This window comes from Aethalodelphis obliquidens, unplaced genomic scaffold, assembly GCF_003676395.1.
Source record: "Aethalodelphis obliquidens isolate GAN/ISIS:26980383/991018 unplaced genomic scaffold, ASM367639v1 scaffold6, whole genome shotgun sequence".
Lineage (NCBI taxonomy): Eukaryota > Metazoa > Chordata > Mammalia > Artiodactyla > Delphinidae > Aethalodelphis > Aethalodelphis obliquidens.
This window is the reverse complement of record NW_020837950.1, coordinates 11,895,197-11,914,150: the sequence shown is the minus strand read 5'-3', so window position 1 is coordinate 11,914,150 and position 18,954 is coordinate 11,895,197. Positions and strand designations below refer to the sequence as shown.

Here is an 18,954-nt window from a genome sequence, read left to right as displayed (position 1 = left end):
CTTGGTAGTACCTGGCATGATAGTGCTCAATAAATACTGAAAGCATAAATACATAGTTAAATCTATCCTCTAACAAAAATTTTAAAGTAAGAATCCATCGCAAGTAGAACTTTTCAGTTATTTCAGCTGGACCCTAGTAAATAAAAAAATTTGGCTTTTATTTTCATCTTAAAAGGAACAGAAAGAAGAAATGGTGATCTCACAGATTTGAAGAGTGAACAGGTGTAGAAATGAAACATTTTTCTTTGGCATTTGCAGAACCTTGTATAGTCTTCTGCAAACCATTAGGAGGCTGCATCTCTTTCTTCTTTGAACCTACACTGAAATTTTTATTCCCTTCGTGGCATCAAGACACTCTACTTGTTCAATCACTATACTAGGGTAAGTTCCTTAAAGGCAGGAACGGAATTTTATCTGTTATTGCTGCAATGCTTTTCATAGTGTTTTGCAAAGAGTAGTAATTCAACAAATATTTGTTTAACTGATTCAAATGTTGAAGTTAACTGTAACAATGCTGTAGTGATTATTACTAAAAATTTACTGGAGAAAGGTGTCTTTAGGGATGAAGAAAAATACATGATCATTATTCAGATATAAACCCCAAATAAGTATGTAAAATTTAAACACAAAGCACATAGTGCAATTACAACAGTCAATATTAAGTAAATAATTCCTACGTAAGCTCTACCAACATCTTGAGCTAAAAAAACCTGGAAAGGAAGAAAAATCTCACCTGATCTTCTTTTGCTCTGTCAGGTCACCCTCACTAACCAACATCGCTGATAATAACCGAAGAGTTGAATTGGCAGATTTAGACTGGTTGTTTTTCATACCCAACAGCCACCTTACCAGAAGTTTAATTGCCTGTACCTATAAAATATTAACATGCTAAAAAAAGAAAGCAACTTAAAATTCCACTTAAAGGTTAGATTTATGTTAATTAGATTAGTGAGATTACTTAGCTGCCGGAAGACATGTTTTATTAAACAAGCCTGTAGGATAATAACAATGAGAACTAATACTTATTCTGTTTAATCTATGCCAGGTACTTTCCCCAGAGTTACATATATATTACTTTATTTAATCTCCCAAACAACTATATGAGAGAGGTATTTTTTTTTTTTCTGGTACGCGGGCCTCTCACTGTTGTGGCCTCTCCCGTCGCGGAGCACAGGCTTCGGAAGCGCAGGCTCAGTGGCCATGGCTCATGGGCCTAGCCGCTCTGCGGTATGTGGGATCTTCCCGGACCGGGGCACGAACCCGTGTCCCCTGCATCGGCAGGCAGACTCTCAACCACTGCGCCACCAGGGAAGCCCCGAGAGAGGTATTCTTATTTCCAATAAATAAGGCAACTTAGACACATTACTGTGATAACTTGCCCAAGGTCTGGCTCCTTGAATTCAGACTTTTCACACCTGAACAATTGATTTTCAAATCGTTTAAAAATATATTGTTTAAAAATAACTGAACTATACTGATTACAGTGATTAAAAATAACTATTTAGATAGACTGTAATATTTTTTGTAGTACTGAAAAACTATTTTGATTAAAAAACTAGGAGATTTCATAATTATTTGTAGCCATAATTGCTTGGTGGCTTATACTCAAAAGATTGTTATGGAATACATGCAAGAACTAGCTAAAGAATGTAGATATTATTTACTATATTTACTGACAACCTGGAAAAAGGAACTGATGGAATAAATGCGAACTGTGAAGCTACAAGGTGAAACAGATTATCAATCAAGTAAGATGATAATGAAGAAGTCTTGTTTTAAATCCCAAGACTACCACTTTAAAAATTAGCTTTCCTGAGGGATAATTTACATCTATCAGAAGTTTACAATATGATGACAGCCATCTGTTTTTGCCAAGTTAATATTCTTATGCCTGTAGACAGACATTGGTAATGAGGCTAGGCCTGAGGTGCTCTGAGCATCAATATTCTACAGTCTCTATGTAAAACAGCCTCACTGAAATTATCTTAGCAAGGCAGGAAGGTCTAAAGAACATGCTGACATACACCTATATGTAAATAAGTCAATGACAACTACAATTTGAGAAACATACTTTTTTTTTTTTTTTTTTTTGCAGTACGCGGGCCTCTCACTGTTGTGGCCTCTCCCGTTGAGGAGCACAGGCTCCGGACGTGCAGACTCAGCGGCCATGGCTCACGGGCCCAGCCGCTCTGCAGAATGTGGGATCTTCCCGGACTGGGGCACAAACCCGTGTCCCCTGCATCGGCAGGCGGACTCTCAACCACTGCGCCACCAGGGAAGCCCACAACTTTTGATTTAAAAATAAAGTACCTCATTTAAAATGCTTATTAACTGTTAGGTTTTAAAAAAAAGGGTATCTATAAATGTTCTTTATCTCAACATAAAAGTTATTAAGACCTACACAAATTTACCTTTGCTAGTACTTCAGGGGAAACCTCTTCATCTGGAGACCATAATTTCCCATTCTTCTCACCTGTTGACTATAGACAATTGAATAAATTTAACTTTTAGAAAAAAATTTTAAATTTTGCTCATTAAGTTTTTCATGCTTAACAGTGCAGTGCTCTAGGAAACCCACAGAAAGTCACCAAGTAGGGACTTGAAAAGAAGAACAAAGTTAGAGGGCTCAAACTTCCTGATTTTGAAACTTAACTACAAATCTATGAGAATCAAGACAATGTGGCTGGTACCTACATAAGTATAGACATATAGACCAATGGAATGAAACAGAAACCCAGAAAACCTCACATATATCACATATATGGTCTACTGATTTTTAACAAAAGTGCTAAGACCATTTATTGGGAAAAGAACAGTCTCCTCAACAAATGGTGCTGGAAAAACTAGATACAGCGACAAGCAAAGGAATGAAGCTGGACTATTACCTTATATCATATATAAAAATTAACTCAAAAAAATGGATCAAAGATCTTTACTTAAGAACTAAGACTAAAAAACTCCTAGAAGAAGGTACAGGGGAAAATCTTTATAATCCTGGATTTGGCAAATACCTGACAAAGATCTAATATTCAGAATATATAAAGAATTTTTACAACTCAACAACAACAAATTCAATTAAAAGTGGGCAAAAGACTCAATATCCAAAGAACAGCCATTAAGCACATGAAAAAAAATCTCAACATCATTAGTCATGAGGGAAACAAATCAAAACCACAAGATACTACTTTGCACCTACTAGGATGACTATTATCAAAAAAAAACAGGAAAGAATAAGTGTTGGCCAAGATGTAAGGAAACTGGAAGACTTGAGCATGGCTGCTGGGAATGTAAAATGGTACAGCCACTGTGGAAAAAATGTTTGGCAGTCCCTCAAAAAGTTTAGCATACAATGACCATGTGACCCAGCAATTCCACTCCTAGGTATATACCCCAAAGATTTGACTTTGGGGACTCAAATGTTCATATCAGCATTACTCACAACAGTCAAAAGGTAGAAAAAACCCAAGGGTCCATCAATAGAAGATAAACAAAATGTAAGTTACACATACAATGGAATACTATTCTGGCATAAAATGAAGTTCTGATACATACTACAACATAGCTGAATCTTGAAACTGTTATGCTAAGAGAAATAAGCCAGACACAAAAGGATAAATATTGTATGATAAGAGGTATCTAGAATAGGCGAATTCATAAAGCAGGAAAATAGAATAGAGGTTACCAGAGTCTGGGGGGAGAGAAGGCAATGGGGAGTTACTGGTTAATAGATACAGAGTTTCTCTCTGAGATGATAAAGTTCTGGAAATAGTGGCAATGGTTACACAACAATGTGGGTGTATATTGTAGGTGGTGGCTTGGGCCATTGTTGAGAGTTGCTTGGCTTTCCTGGGTTATCCTCTGTGTATACAGGAGGTACACATGTTATTAAACTTCTGTTTGTTTTTTAAACAAAAAATACCCAGCAACAAGAATGTGGGTGTATATAATGTAAGAGAACTGTACACTTAAAAAGGGATAAAATGGCAAAGTTTATATTATTTATATTTTACTACACACAAAAAAAGAGAACTACATTAAAATAGAATTTATCAACAATCAAGTCATCATCTAAGAAGTGTCAAATTTCACATCTGTTGCCAGCCAAATCTATCAGTAGTGCAAAGAACAGATGAATGGGGTAGGAAATGAGGCTTTGGCCATGCTCTTGCATCCCTATCACATCCAAATGGAGGAAGGGAAAAGAGTAAGGAGTGCGCTGGCAAGTATTTTTTTTTTAAGTTCCAATACTGAGTGTTCAAAGGCTACTGGACCATTTAGAAAGACTAGATAAATTGGATAAGTTAGTACTGCACTGAAAGTCATCCACAATGATCCAGCAGGTAGACTGATTGTGTCTTCATTCAATAACTCTTTAATTTAGATCTGTTTGGTAAAGTGGTGATTCTTAATCAGACACGTGTTTCAGTAATCACTTGGGGAGCCTTTCCAAGCTATACATCCCAAAGCTCCAACCCAAAGCTAATTCATCAGTATGTGTGCACGCATGTGTGCATGCTCACACACACACACTTCAATAACTAAAATAGAATACATAATCTAGTGCCAAAAGTGCAATGTAATTTATATTTCAAAAAGCTAGTCAAATACAATTCCACTTATACTTTAAACAATATTTGATAAAACAAAATTCTAGTACTCTAGTTAATTGTCCTTCATAGTGTTTGACTTATATTTTTTACTTCATGATTCATCTATCTCATGTTCTCATTTTTTTCTTTCTTAAAGAAAAGTTAAGTTCTAGTAATAATAGCTACACAGCAGGATGTCATTTGGAAATTTAAGTAAGTAAATAAGGAGGTAAAATATATAATAATTTTAAAGTAAAAGAGAATCATACATAGAGAGAAGCAGAAGTGTTGTTTCTGTGACAAATAAAGATGTAAACAGTCTTAATCTTATGATTCTAAATTTAATTAAATGAGAAACTTACCCTGTCATTCATTAGCAGATCTTTCACAATAAAATTTGCTACTACAGATTTCATTGGGGAAGCAAATTGATCTGGTGCTAACATAGATATGTGGCCCAATGAAACTAATGGAGTTATAAGTTGTTCTGGTACATCAGCATTGAGACTCCTACTGAGTGGCTATAAAAATAAAACAGTCAAAATTACTAGTTTGTTTTATAAATATCTAGACATTGTACAGAAACAGTAAATGTTCCTGAATTTATCATGCCCCCAAAAATCTGTTCTAATGAGATGATCAAAAGTAACTTCAATCATATTAGACACTTGATTCTTATTTCACCTACCGAAATTTAATAAGATTCAAAGGTAAACAAAGATAAAAGAAAAAAGTAAATCCCACATATAAGGTAGAAGTAAAAGCAAGAAAATTCCTGCATGGTCAAATCAGCATTATTTTCAAGTCATGTACAATAGTTTTGTTATGTTGTTGAATTTCTTAACCTGTGGGAACATTTTAAATGACCATGGATCATAAAAAATAAGAGTTCATGGGTTCTGTTCATATTGTATCCAATTTATAATAGGAATACTTTTCCAGTAGTGGAATCAGGCAAAGGATCATACATCAGGAAAGGCAAACAGAACGAATTTTCAAGTAGGATTGTCCAGAATTTTAAACTGGGTGGTTCAAAGTCATCTACTGATAGTTTCTTAAACTAAATGGACCACTGAGCCAATGAAGCTAAAATTAAGTAAAATGTTGTAACACAAAACACACCAAACATCTTTCAATATGTAGTATTTGGTTATATAGTCTGATCTAAAGGCTGGGAATATCTAAAGTGCTGAATAAAACAAAGAGTCCCTGCTCCCATGGAATTTATATTCTAGAGTGGGACTAAATAGCTAAAAAACCAACTTTCTATCTTCATCAAACCACAGAGCATGAAAATAAAAATCAACAACACATCCTATGTAATTATATATACCTCAAAAATCTGTGCAAGCTGTACTTCTTTATTTGTGAATATGGCATGTATACAGTGAACGGCCTGTTTTGCTTGGTGGGGAGTACCTCTCTTTGCTTTCTGATGTAAGATGGGAATTAAGGTCCTGCAAAAAATAATAATCAGTTAAAAAAAAAAAAAAAGCCCATAAACCACAAGTAGTTCTTCTGGTTGTCTCCTACTTCATCTGCAGTAACTATCTGGATGTATGCTGGTAGAAAGCCTCTCTTCTAAATTACCTGATCTATAAAAAGATCTAAAACTCCTTCCCTGTCCCCAAGTATAATCCCAGAAATACAATGCCTCAAAAAAAAAGGGCTACTACAGAAGACAATTTTCATTTTAAAGCCACCTCATGAATATGGAGAAATAAACAAGCCACCCTTAATTTATAATCTAAAATTGCCCCATGCTATATTTTTACATTTATCTTCTGAGAAGATATTCATAAATTTTCCACTTCCCTTTCACAATTCCCTTCAGTTATATTTTTTTAAGAATCAAGTGTTTTTCTGTTTTTGTTTTTTTAAATATTTATTTATTTATGGCTGTGTTGGGTCTTAGCTGCAGCATGCAGGATCTTTTGTTGTGGCTTCTCTCTAGTTGTGGCACATGGGCTCCAGAGTGCATGGGCGCAGTTGCAGTGCGAGCGCTCTCTAGTTGTGGTGCATGGGCTCCAGAGTGTGTGGGCTCTCTAGTTGTGGTGCAGGGGCTCAGCAGTTGCGGCTCATGGGCTTAGTTGCCCCAGGGCACGTGGGATCTTAGTTCCCTGACCAGGGATCAAACCCGTGTCCCCTGCATTGGAAGGCAGATTCTTAACCACTGGACCACCAGGGAAGTCCCCTGTTCAGTTATTTTTAAAGCAACCATGGGGGGAAATAAAGTAGCAAAAGGCCAAGTTACATTAAAAAACAGAAATGAACATACCAGTGAAAGAGAGTATGCAAGGATATAGACAATACATAGGTAGAAAAGTAACAAAAACTTCTAACAATTATTGAGTACTTGTGCTAAGCACCCTTCTAAGTGGTGTTTTTAAAACAAAACAAAACAAAACAAACATGGATTAATTAAATCAATCCTCATAATCACCCAAAGACTATTATTATGATCATTAAACAGATGAGAAAACTAAAGCACAAACATATTATTTATGTAAGCTTCTTAAGGTGACAGAGATAGGAAATGGTGGAATTGAGATTTAAAGATAAACATTTCTGGTCAGGGAACTAAGATCCCACGTGCAGCGGGCCAACTACGGAGCCTGTGCGCTGCCAACTACAGAGCCCATGCGCTCTGGAGCCCGCGTGCCACAACTAGAGCGAAGCTCATGTGCCACAACAAAGAACCCACGTGCCACAACTAAGACCCAACGCAGCCAAAATTTAAAAAATAAAATAAATGATTGTGACCGCCTGGAGGGGTGGGATAGGGAGGGTGGGAGGGAGGGAGACGCAAGAGGGAAGACATATGGGAACATATGTATATATATAACTGATTCATTTTGTTGTGAAGCTGAAACTAACATACCATTGTAAAGCAATTATACTCCAATAAAGATGTTAAAATGAAAAAAAATAAATGAAATAAAATAAAATGGAAATTGTTTTTTAAAAAAGATAAACATTTCTGTTCCAAATCCATGCACTTAACCACCACACTGACACTGAAGATTTACAACAATCTTTCTATAGAATATGGAAATACATATTACAGTCAATGCATTAAAATTGGCATACACATCAAATAGATAAGATTCATAAAAAATATATCAAAATGTTAACACTGACTCTTTCTTTTCTTTTATATTTTCTAAAGTTTCACCTTTTTACAATGATCTTATAAGTAGTTTTTTAAATCAGAAGAAAATCTGTAAAGCCAAACAAATATTTAAGGAAAGATACTTGTCATATATTTAATGCAATAAGACTACTTCATAAAGGTCAATGATATCAAATGCAATGGTGACAAAGGGTCCTCTTATAATAATGGGAGGCTAGACATTAAGAGCAATGCACCTCAAAGAAAAAACGGGAACATATGCTGGTCAGTCTAAGTCGAATTTGATATTTATGAATATGACACATTTCTCTCGCTGCAATTTAGAATAATGAGAAGGATTTTCATGCCAAAATAGCTTCCTTGACTAGCACTGTTTAAGTCTTTCTTTGAAATTCATTTATCAGGGGAACAGTTCTTGTAAATAACACCAGTTAGTAACAAAAGAAGATACAGTGTTGATCAAATTGTTGTTAAATATATTATTAATTCTTCTTAGCCTAATGAATGGATGATACATAGGTCAAGTTTAACCTTTCTCCTTGTTTTTCTAGTGTGCTACAATCCAGTGATGCCACCAGTGCTGTTACTGAGGTCCGCAGTGCTGTGCTTCTCTGCTTTTTCAGTGATTCTCTCCTTCCTTCCCCATTAGTCTTAAGAACAAGAGGTTTTAGTCCTTGTGTCCAAAGTTAACTCTTCCACTGCTTCCTCTGGGATAGAATTCCTTTAAGAATAAATCCTTTACCTTAAAAAAGTATAGGTTTTCCCACCTTGAAAAACTCACAAATTAACTTTATCCTGTGTCAATGATCTTTTTCTATAATGTACGAAGATAAAATTATCATTTCTAGACTATAAACTCCTTAAGAGCAGGGACTGACAGTGGTAATCTTTTATATTAGCCAGTACAGTGCCGACAATGAAGAGAATGTACAATAAATGTTGAGTTATTTCTCAAATTAAACTATTAGCTTACAAATTCAATAAAAACTTTTAGGAGTCATGAGTCCTCTTGTCCTATTATTACCTCGTAAGGAAAAACGGGTTTCATTTGGATTTACCCCAGTCTATTTACATATATATAATAACATCCGATTATAACAGCTATCAGCAATGTGTTCTTCCTCCAAAAGACATCAGCACAATTTTGATCCTAACGCAAGCTCTTTAAGATGCCAAAGTAAAAATACCAAAACATACTTCATTCTTATAAGGAGAGGGGAGGTAGTCTAGAAGAAGAGACAAAAGCACCATGGCCAACAACTAAGCAACTAATAAACATTTTATTAAGCACACTACTTGATTATCCAATTCTTGGGTGGGATATGAAGGTAGTAGCTATTGAATTTGGAGTTGGAGAGAAAAAGATAAATTAGGAAGATATATTAATCCTAAATTCTATACTAACTTTTGATTGTTAATATTAATATTTTGAAATCATGTTGTTTAAACAAAGTTTCAGGTTGTTCCTCTGCCCATATTCTAATGGTAGAGGAGGTGTGTGAGGCCGAGAAAAGATGAAAACAAAGGATACAGTAAAGTAGCTTCTAAATAAAAGTTGTCTTTCCTCTCTCCTATCTTCCTAAGGAAAAGGGAAACAATGATCCTATGACTCCCAAACTTGGAAAACTTTTGTGTTTACCATGAGAAAAAACATACTCACGATCGTATCTGGGGTAGGTCTGTTTCTATTTTGTGGCCTGTATTTCTAAAAATTTGTATAGCAGCTTCTGCTACCTTGTCATCTTCCATTCTGAGGCACTGTAACAGGGACTCATATGTCTCTGCAGAGTGGAACGAGGTAGGATGTGTGAAAGACAGAACCTAGAGGAATAGATATAACTTTATAAGTACAGACAATGGTTTTAATCCATTAAAAGAAGAGAACTATTTTCTACTACAAATAAAATTTTAAATTATGGGCTGCATATGCTAGCAATACAACTAAGATTATATCTTGCAGTCTCCCTTGAAGTTGAGTTGTGGCTAATGATTCCTGATATACAGCCCTTGCTATATTTTCTTCTTCACTTCTTAGTCTATTCTGATACTGGGAATGTGGAAAATGTGGCTCCTTTTCGTGGAGTGATACTGTGATGTGAACAAAATGCTAACACTGAGCTTTATTTCACTGGCAAAAAGATACTCTATAAGGAAATATTTTAAATGAAATCCATCACAAAAAGTTCACTCATCATAACTAAAAACAAAGAAGCCATTATTGGGAACTCAATCACGATTACAAACATATAAATAATTATTCCCTTTATTGAGACGTAAGTTCCAGGCTATCCTTAAGGAATTTACAGCAAGTTAGATACGTATTTACAAAGTTTACCTTCCACGAAGTAGAAACAATTTAGTTAGCATAATATAGGCAGTAAGGGCTAAAAGTAGAAAAATAAGGAGGTGGGGGGAATGGAGTATGTAAACCCTCATTAACTTATTAAATAAGCATTTTTTTTTCTTTTTTTTGGCTGCATTGGGTCCTCATTGCTATATGCAGGCTTTCCCCAGCTGCAGCGAGCGGGGGCCACTCTTCACTGCGGTGCACGGACTTCTCACTGAGGTGCACGGACTTCTCACTGCGGTGGCCTCTCTTGCTGCAGAGCACAGGCTCCAGGCGCACAGGCTTCAGCAGCTGTGGCTCCCGGGCTCTAGAGCGCAGGCCCAGCAGTTGTGGCGCATGGGCTCAGCCACTCCGCAGCATGTGGGATCTTCCTGGACCAGGGCTCGAACCCGTGTCCCCTGCATTGGCAGGCGGACTCCCAACCACTGCACCACCAGGGAAGCCCAGCATTTTTTTAATGTGTTATAAAGTGGAGAAAGTGTCTCATTTGGTAGGGTTTACGGTGATAATATTTAGTTATAAGGTTTTAATTATTCATAGAAAAATGGAGATTTAAATTTGAAAATTTGAATCAAACAACCTATTAAAAACATTTGCCTTAAAGATGACTTTACTCTTAAAAGTATTTAAACAGGGCTTCCCTGGTGGTGCGGTGGCTGAGGGTCCACCTGCGGATGCAGGGGACACGGGTTCGTGCCCCAGTCCGGGAAGATCCCCCATGCCGCGGAGCGGCTGGGCCCGTGAGCCATGGCCGCTGAGCCTGCGCGTCTGGAGCCTGTGCTCCGCAACGGGAGAGGCCACAACAGTGAGAGGCCCGCGTACCGCAAAAAAAACCCCAAACAAACAAAAAAATTAAAAAAAAAAAGTATTTAAACATATTACTCCATTACTAAAAATATAAAGTCCTTCTCATGAAGAATCACATCAGTTCTTTCCATGAAACGATATTTAAGGGAATTCCCTGGTGGTCCAGTGGTTAGGACTCCATGCTCTCACTGCTGAGGGCCCAAGTTCAATCCCTGGTTGGGGAACTAAATCTCACAAGCTGCTCAGCACAGCCAAAAAGAAAAAGAAAAAAAGATATTTAAGACCATTGCAATACAAACCCATCACTCTCTTTTCTGTCTAATGTCCATTGCACTGGTTTGTTTCTTCTCCTTTAGTTCATATGTTGTAATGATATAAATGTCTCTTAGCCTTTATTTATTTTATTATTATTTTTAATAAATTTATTTATTTATTTATTTTTGGCTGCATTGGGTCTTTGTTGCTGCACATGGGCTTTCTCTAGTGGCGAGTGGGGGCTATTCTTCGTTGCGGTGCACAGGCTTCTCACTGCAGTGGCTTCTCTTGTTGCGGAGCTCGGGCTCTAGGTGCGCAGGCTTCAGTAGTTGTGGCTCTTGGGCTCTAGACCTCAGGCTCAGCAGTTGTGGAGCACAGGCTCAATAGTTGTGGCTCGCGGGCTCTAGAGTGCAGGCTCAGTAGTTATGGCACATGGGCTTAGTTGCTCCACGGCATGTGGTATCTTCCCGGACCAGGGTTCAAACCCATGTCCTCTGCATTGGCAAGTGTGTTCTTAACCATTGTGCCACCAGGGAAGCCCATGTCTCTTAGCCTTTAATTTCTTCTCTTTACTCCATCTAACGAAAGCTCTATCAAGTGCTGTATCATTTTAAAAAGGAGTGTTAAATGCCCTTGATGGTACCTTTCTGCCCTAATGGCACTCCACAATCTAGAACCAACCTTGTCTTCCATTACTCCCCAAAGCAATGCTTTTATCTAGTCAGACTACACTCACAACAATCCCTAAAACATGCCAAGAATTATTCTCTTTGATGATGCTGTGTTCCCCCTAGATTAAATCATGTCTCTTACTAATTGTTCAATTCTCTTAATTCTTTGGCATCTATTATGTTTACCAATTGTTTAAAAAAATCCCAATCAGATAGATGATGTCTTACAGTAATTTCCTGTGAACAGTCCAGATGCAGGTTATTTGAAAGATAAGACTAGATTATTTAGCACATACTGTTACAAGCATAGCAGGTACGCAAGTGATGTACGGAACAGCAAAACCCATAAAACTATTATTTTATAATGTAAAATAATTATATTATTATAATGTAGAAAACGTGTTATTTTTATAAAATATGATTTCTATTACAAATTTTAATCTTTTGAATAGTTTCCAATGAAATAAAGCCTGACTCCTGCATATCCTTAAGGGGATTCAAATTATGACTGCAGAAAAGACAAACTGTTTCAAAAATACCTTAAGAAGTTCAAGTCCTGAACGAATAGCTGTATCTGGACTTACACCCTCCTCTTCATCATCTGCTGTCCCCTCTATTGATTTATTCATTAGTTTTACCAGTGCACTATTAAAGTAAGAAAATCTAAATTAGTAACACTACTATATTAGTAACTATATCCTAATTACATTGTAGCAGACATACACAGAATCTAAACAACAACTTCAAATATCTTCTGGAAGAAAAAGTTATTTTGTGACTTTAAATTTTGCTCTCTACATAACAACAGAGCTTATTTTTAGTTTATCTGCCCCACCCATGTATAATAAGAGTAATTCTACTGAAAAACAACAAAACTAAAATTAAACGACACATGTACTGGAAATATATTTTTATAAGTATAAGCAATGTAATATTCATACCCATATATAGAGATCATTTGCAATTTTAAGAAAAACAGTAAAGATGGCAGTTGCTAAATGGACAAATGACAATGCACTCAAAGCAAAAAAACATAGCAAACACTCACATGGACAAAGGCATTAATCACTTATAATTAACACTGAATCGGTAATTCCATTCCTAGAGATTTATAACAAAGAAATTTATAACAATTCATGAGAAGCATCGTGCTAAATATATCCATAAACATTGATCAATTAAAAACTATTTAATTGTCCAACATTATTGAATTAGTTTTCAAATATACCTAACCACCACAAAATGGAATACTGCCTGGTCAACATGATACTATTTTAAGTAAAAACAAAACATGACCTTTGTTTTTGAAACTTCAATTCTTCATCAGTAAACTGAAGAAGGATATTAAACTTTGAGGATATTAAATTATTACAGCAAATGGCCTAGTACAGGCAAATATTCAACAAATTTAGCTTTCACCCTACCCCAACACAAACCTCTTCCCCATTAGGAGTCACTCCTTATTCACCTCCACCTCCTTCAGCCCCAGGCATCTACTAATCTACTTTCTGTTGCTATACACATTTGCCTATTCTAAATATTTCACATAAATGGACCCGTGTACTATATGGTCTCTGTGAGTGACTCCTTTCATTTAGCATACTGCTCTTCAGGTTCATCCTTGTTGTAGTATGTATCAGTACTTCATTCATTTTAATTCTGGATAATGTTCCAATGTCTGCACATAAGACATTTTATTTATCCATTCATCAGTTGATGGTCCATTTGGGACATTCTATTTTTTGGCTATTATGAATAACATTGCTATAAACATTTATATACAGATTTTGTATGGGCATATATTTAGGAGTGGAATTGCAAGGTCATATGGTAACTCTATGCTTAAGTATTGGAGGAACTGTCAAACTGTTTTCACAAGCAGCTCCACCACTTTACATTCCCACTAGCAATACATGAGGGTTCCAATTTTTCTATATCCTCACCAACTCATCTTTTTGATCACAGCCATCTAGTGGGTATAAAGTGGTGAATCATTGTGGAGATACATACATAAAACATTGCCATCTCCACAAAAACCTGCCTTATGCCTCTTCTGTGGTCAATTCCCTTTTCCTACCCTGGCAATAACTGATCTGCTTTCTGTCAATATAATTTTACCTTTTCTAAAGTTTTACATATTTTGTGTCTGAAAACTTTTATGTGACATAATACTTTTGAGACTCCTCCATGTTGTTGCATAGAAATCAGTGGTTCGTTCCTCTTTGTTGCTGAGAAGTATTTCGTTGTATGTATATTCCACAGTTATGTTTATCCAATTACCAACTGATGGACTTCTGGGTATTTCTATTAAAGACATAAGTAAAGCTGCTAAAAGCAGTTAAGTATAGGTCTTTATGGGAAGTATGTTTTCTTTTTTTTTTTTTATGATGTTTTCTTTTCTTATAGGCAAATGTCTGCCCCATTGGGATTCCTGAGTCGTAAGGTAATGGTATGTACATTAATGTACAACAAACTACTTTAAATATCACCAACACATGGTTAGGTAAGTCTACATACTCACCAATACTTTGTATAGACAGTATCTTTAATTTTAGCCATTCTAGTGGGTGTGTAGTGGTACTTCTCACTCTAATTTGAATTTGCATTTCCCCAATGAGTAATAATGTTGATTGTCTTTTCTTGTGCTTATTTACTATTTGTATGTTTTATTTGATAAAGTATCTGTTCAATTTTTTGGGCCATTTTAAAATTGGTTTGTTTGTCTTATCTCCACGTCTGCGGCTTGACTTTTCTTTTTCTTAATGATGCCTTGCAGAGAGGAAAAAAATAATTAACTTTTCTCTCATTGTTTGTACTCTTTATGTCCCATCTAAAATCTTGCTCACCCTGTTATTTTGTTTTAGAATGGTTACCTCTGACATTATACATTTAAAAAAAATTATTTCCAATTTGAGAAAAATATTCTGAATTAAGCTTTCTATTAGAAGGAAATCCCATAAAACGCATGAATTTATTAACACGATTACAAATGTGTTTGATAAAATTTACAAATGTATCTGACTACTCATAATAGAGTCCGTGCATGCATTTATTTAATAAGTATTTATTGACTACCTACTGTGTGTGAAGTCTTAGGGTCTATCCTGGAAATACAGTGCAAAACAAGACAGGCATAATCTCTGTTTTCATTACAATGTGGGTGGGATCACCCTTATGAGTCAAAAAGCTATTTGGGTGAGACAGACCCAAATCTTGAAGCCAGAACTATAGTCCTTCCTCTTGTGAAAGTATTCTTCCTCATTTCTAAATTAGATAAATAATATACACTCCATATACTTCACAGAGTATGATGAAGCAAAAGATCATCACCAATCCAAATGCATGTTCAAAACTGCTTGGGAAATTATCCATGTGTCCGTTTCTCTCCTATCCTATATAACAACTGTTAAAAATCTTTACCATTCTAACTCAGGTCTAATTTTTAAATCCTTCCACTGAGCAGACTACCTCACTGTTGACATAAAGGAGAACAATGGAGGCTTTGAGTGAAAACTGTAATTTTCCATATCCTATTTTCTAACCTCCTTTAATGCCATAGGGGAAGATTTTCTTCTTCCTGTTCCATTTCTTTAGGGATGGTGCTCTATCCTAGTTCTATTCCCCTTACCCCATCTTCAACCTCTCTTCTTTCCTTTTAGCACCTTTTAAAGGTATTCAAATATTCAAAATCCCTTCATTAAAAACAAGAAAAGACCCTTCTTCAACCTTACTCTCTTTCCATCAACTCATTTTTCTCCTTTACTTTTTATAGCTAAACTGTCTATACTAGCTGTCCCCAAATCCCAATTTATCTCCTATAGCAGTTTAGAAGGGTGATATGGTATATATCCCTTTGATTTTCTCAGACCTCAAGATGGCCAAGTGGTATCTAGTGGGCTCCTACTCAGCTAGGCCAGTCACCTCTAGACTTGAGCAGTTTTCTCTGCTCAAATACTGTAATTTTCTTTGTGTACCATGATGTGGTGTGGAAGGACTATCCTATGCCCTTCTCAATCCATAGTAATCTGGATTTGTCCTTGCTAACCCAAAGAAACTATTCCGGGCATTGTAGTGGTTTTCTATTTTCTAAATTCAGTGGATATTTGAATTTACTATTTTACTCTGGGCAGTATCTGACCCCTGATCTCTTTTGACCATGCCTTCTTAAAAAACATCTTTTAATTTAATAAATTCCTTTTCTTCTGCCAGCCTTTTAATTGTTAATATTCCTCAGGATTCAGTCCTCAACCTTTCTCTTTCTAAATTTTACCCTCCCCCCAGGTTTCAATCATTATTACAATCACTACTTCATTTTCAACCACTATCTACAGACCAATAACTAACTGTAGCATGCATATGTGTATTTGTATGTACATAAGTCTGGGGGAAATACACTAAAATAAATAAATATATTTTAAAAAGTTATACTTAGAATGATTTTCTACTATTCTCAATGCTTCCCTCCCAAATCCTTCATTATGGCTGAAGTATATGCAATTTTCTAAATAATTCTTGATTCCTTTTGCCTTTGTTCTTTTGTGTCTGCTATTTTTCTTCCTAGAATAGCTATTAACATTCATTTAGCACTTAACTATGTGTGAGGCATTATGCTAAGTGTTCTACATACGTATATGTTATTTAAGCCTCTCAAAAACTTCACTTAGTAATTATTATTGTTCTTATCTTAAAGATGAGTAATTTAAATAACCTGCTCAATGACACAGGGCTAGTGGCCTGGTCTGCTCTTCTGCAATCTTCACCTGGCTGATCTCTATAATTCCTACTGATCATTCACTACCCATATTATGTGCCATCTATTTCAGGAGCCTTTTCTAATAACAAATACATTTCACACAATTCAGGTTAGGTAACTCTCCTTCCCCAATTGCCCAATGTACTTTAAAAATCACTCCTCTAAAGGTATGTTTAATGAATAAATAAACCCTTTGTTTGCAATTTATATTCCATGAAAATTTGGTTACATGGAAGGAATCTTATATGACATATATTTCTCAGTAAAATTAATAAATTGGAATTTTGCATAAAATTAGTCTCTTAGACATCCTAACCATAAGTTAGTTGGTTTTTCTGAGCCCAAACAATCATGACACTACTGAAAAAACTGAGTTTTTGGTCTTTTAAGACTGGAGATCAAACACTAGCTTATTATAATTTAGTAAAGTAATGAAACTCTGTGAGGCCTCATGGAGACAAATACCAAAGGCTTCCTGATGCCAATTATATGTCTCTTTCAAAATCAATATGCAAAGGAAAGAGTGCCTACCATTTCCTTGATTTACCCCATTAAAACCAAACGGTATAGAGCAAAGGACACTGACACTGAAAATAATAAATCTCAGTTTAAGTTATGGTTTTTGCTATTACCCAGCTGTAAAAAAACTACCTGGTCTCTCTCAGAACCTTAGCTTTCTTACTTGCAAATAAGGAAATTAAAAGATAAGGAGATCTTAGCTTAAAAAAACAAGAAAACTCCACAAAAAAACCCCTACAAACATCACCATTACGAGCTTAATTGTGTACCCCTAAATTCATTGTGTTTAAGTCCTAACCTCCAGTACACCTCAGGATGTGACTGTACTTGGAAATAGAGCCTTTAAAGAGATAATTAAGGTAAACTGAGGTCAAATGGGTGGGGCATAATCCCAAATGATTGGTGTCCTTATGTGAAGAGGAGGTTAGGAGACAGACATGTGAGGAAAGCAAAGAGTTATCTCTGCATCCCATGGAGTGAGGCTTCAGAAGAAATCAAACTCGCTGATACCTTGAATCTTGGACTGCTAGCCTCCAGAATATAAGAAAATAAATTTCTGTTGTTTAAGTCACACAGTCTGTGGTCTTTTGTTATGGCAGCCCTAGCAAACTAATACAATTGGAATTTCAATACAACCAAAGCAGTGATTCACATAAGATAAAATAACTAACAGCTAGAACCAGGTCTCCTAATCCAAAGAAAAGAGAATCAATAAATGCTATTTAGTTACCCAACATAAAAAGATATGTAGATAATCTACTGGAAAAATGGTTAGTGCAAGGGAAAAGCATTCTCAGAAGTTTACAACAGAAAATCATTAGAAACAAGTGAAATGCATGAAATTATGGGAACAGTTAATTAAAAACAATAGCTGTCAATGTCTATTATGCTAGTCTGCTTACTTTTTGCATATTATCACTAATTTTCACATTCATATAACAAGATGTTATACTCATATTAAAGTTAAAAATAAATTAAAAACTCAGATAAAGTAGGGCCAAAAAACTGGTAAGTAATACACGTGTTTAGAAAGCAGATTAGTCCAGTGGCAATCTTGTGCTACCTTCAAACTATTATTCTGTTTTTCACATATCTCAAGTGAACAGTAATATAATACACACTAAAGAACACTATGTGGCCATGAAAACTGTTAAGAAAACTCAAAGGCTGATGATAGCCTATAGATTTAAAATTTTCTTCCTTCTCATGTTCCAGGTTTTCTTTAATGAGCACATACAAGCTAAAAATAAACACAAGAACTCTTAAAAAAATCAACAGTGAAGCAAACCAAAGATCAAAAAATGAACTTTGGTCCTTCTTTCAACTTCAATGATATATGCTTCTGCCTTTAAAAAGGTGTACAGGAAACCTTTTTAGGTCTCCTTGGGGACCCAGAATTTAAACTTACAATACTGTAGTTTCAGATTATATTCTATTTATGAGTGAATATATTTCCTAGCTTACCTGATGGCTTCTGAATCAATGTGCACAGGTGCAATTCTTTCCAACAGAAATTTGACCATTTCTAGAAAAGGATTTGTTGGCTGCTTAGGATTTGCAAGTTTCCGGGCTATTTCTCTCTATAAAAAGGAAAAGAGTTTTTACGGTAAGTATCATCCTCTTTCATGTTTTTCAAAATAAAAATGATCACAGGCAACAAAAGCATTTAAAGATTCAAAACCATCAGGCGTAAAAAAGCCCTTTTCCTGCTTTACAGCCTGACTAAAATGATATACTCATTAGGCAATCACTAGAAAACCTGGACTGTAGAGAAAAGAAAGGGGGTGACAAGGTATGATTTATGCCCTTTGTCTCATATTTCTCCCATAAAATTAATACCTTGTAAACAATCTTTTTAATGCTCTACTTTTGAAAAAATT

General features: G+C 35.6%; 1 protein-coding gene across 5 annotated transcripts in view; it reads right to left on the bottom strand.

The window, feature by feature from the left end:
• The window catches only part of PDS5A (PDS5 cohesin associated factor A), a 128,763-nt gene that overhangs the window by 26,804 nt on the left and 83,005 nt on the right, over positions 1-18,954 (bottom strand). For all 5 annotated transcript variants that reach the window (XM_027103127.1, XM_027103124.1, XM_027103128.1 and 2 more), the window contains exons 17-23: positions 18,539-18,654; positions 12,342-12,447; positions 9,383-9,543; positions 5,923-6,046; positions 4,952-5,110; positions 2,412-2,480; positions 734-870 (exon numbers count right to left, since the gene is read on the bottom strand). In XM_027103127.1, coding sequence (XP_026958928.1) covers positions 734-870; positions 2,412-2,480; positions 4,952-5,110; positions 5,923-6,046; positions 9,383-9,543; positions 12,342-12,447; positions 18,539-18,654 — 872 coding nt within the window. The remainder of the gene's footprint in view (positions 1-733; positions 871-2,411; positions 2,481-4,951; positions 5,111-5,922; positions 6,047-9,382; positions 9,544-12,341; positions 12,448-18,538; positions 18,655-18,954) is intronic.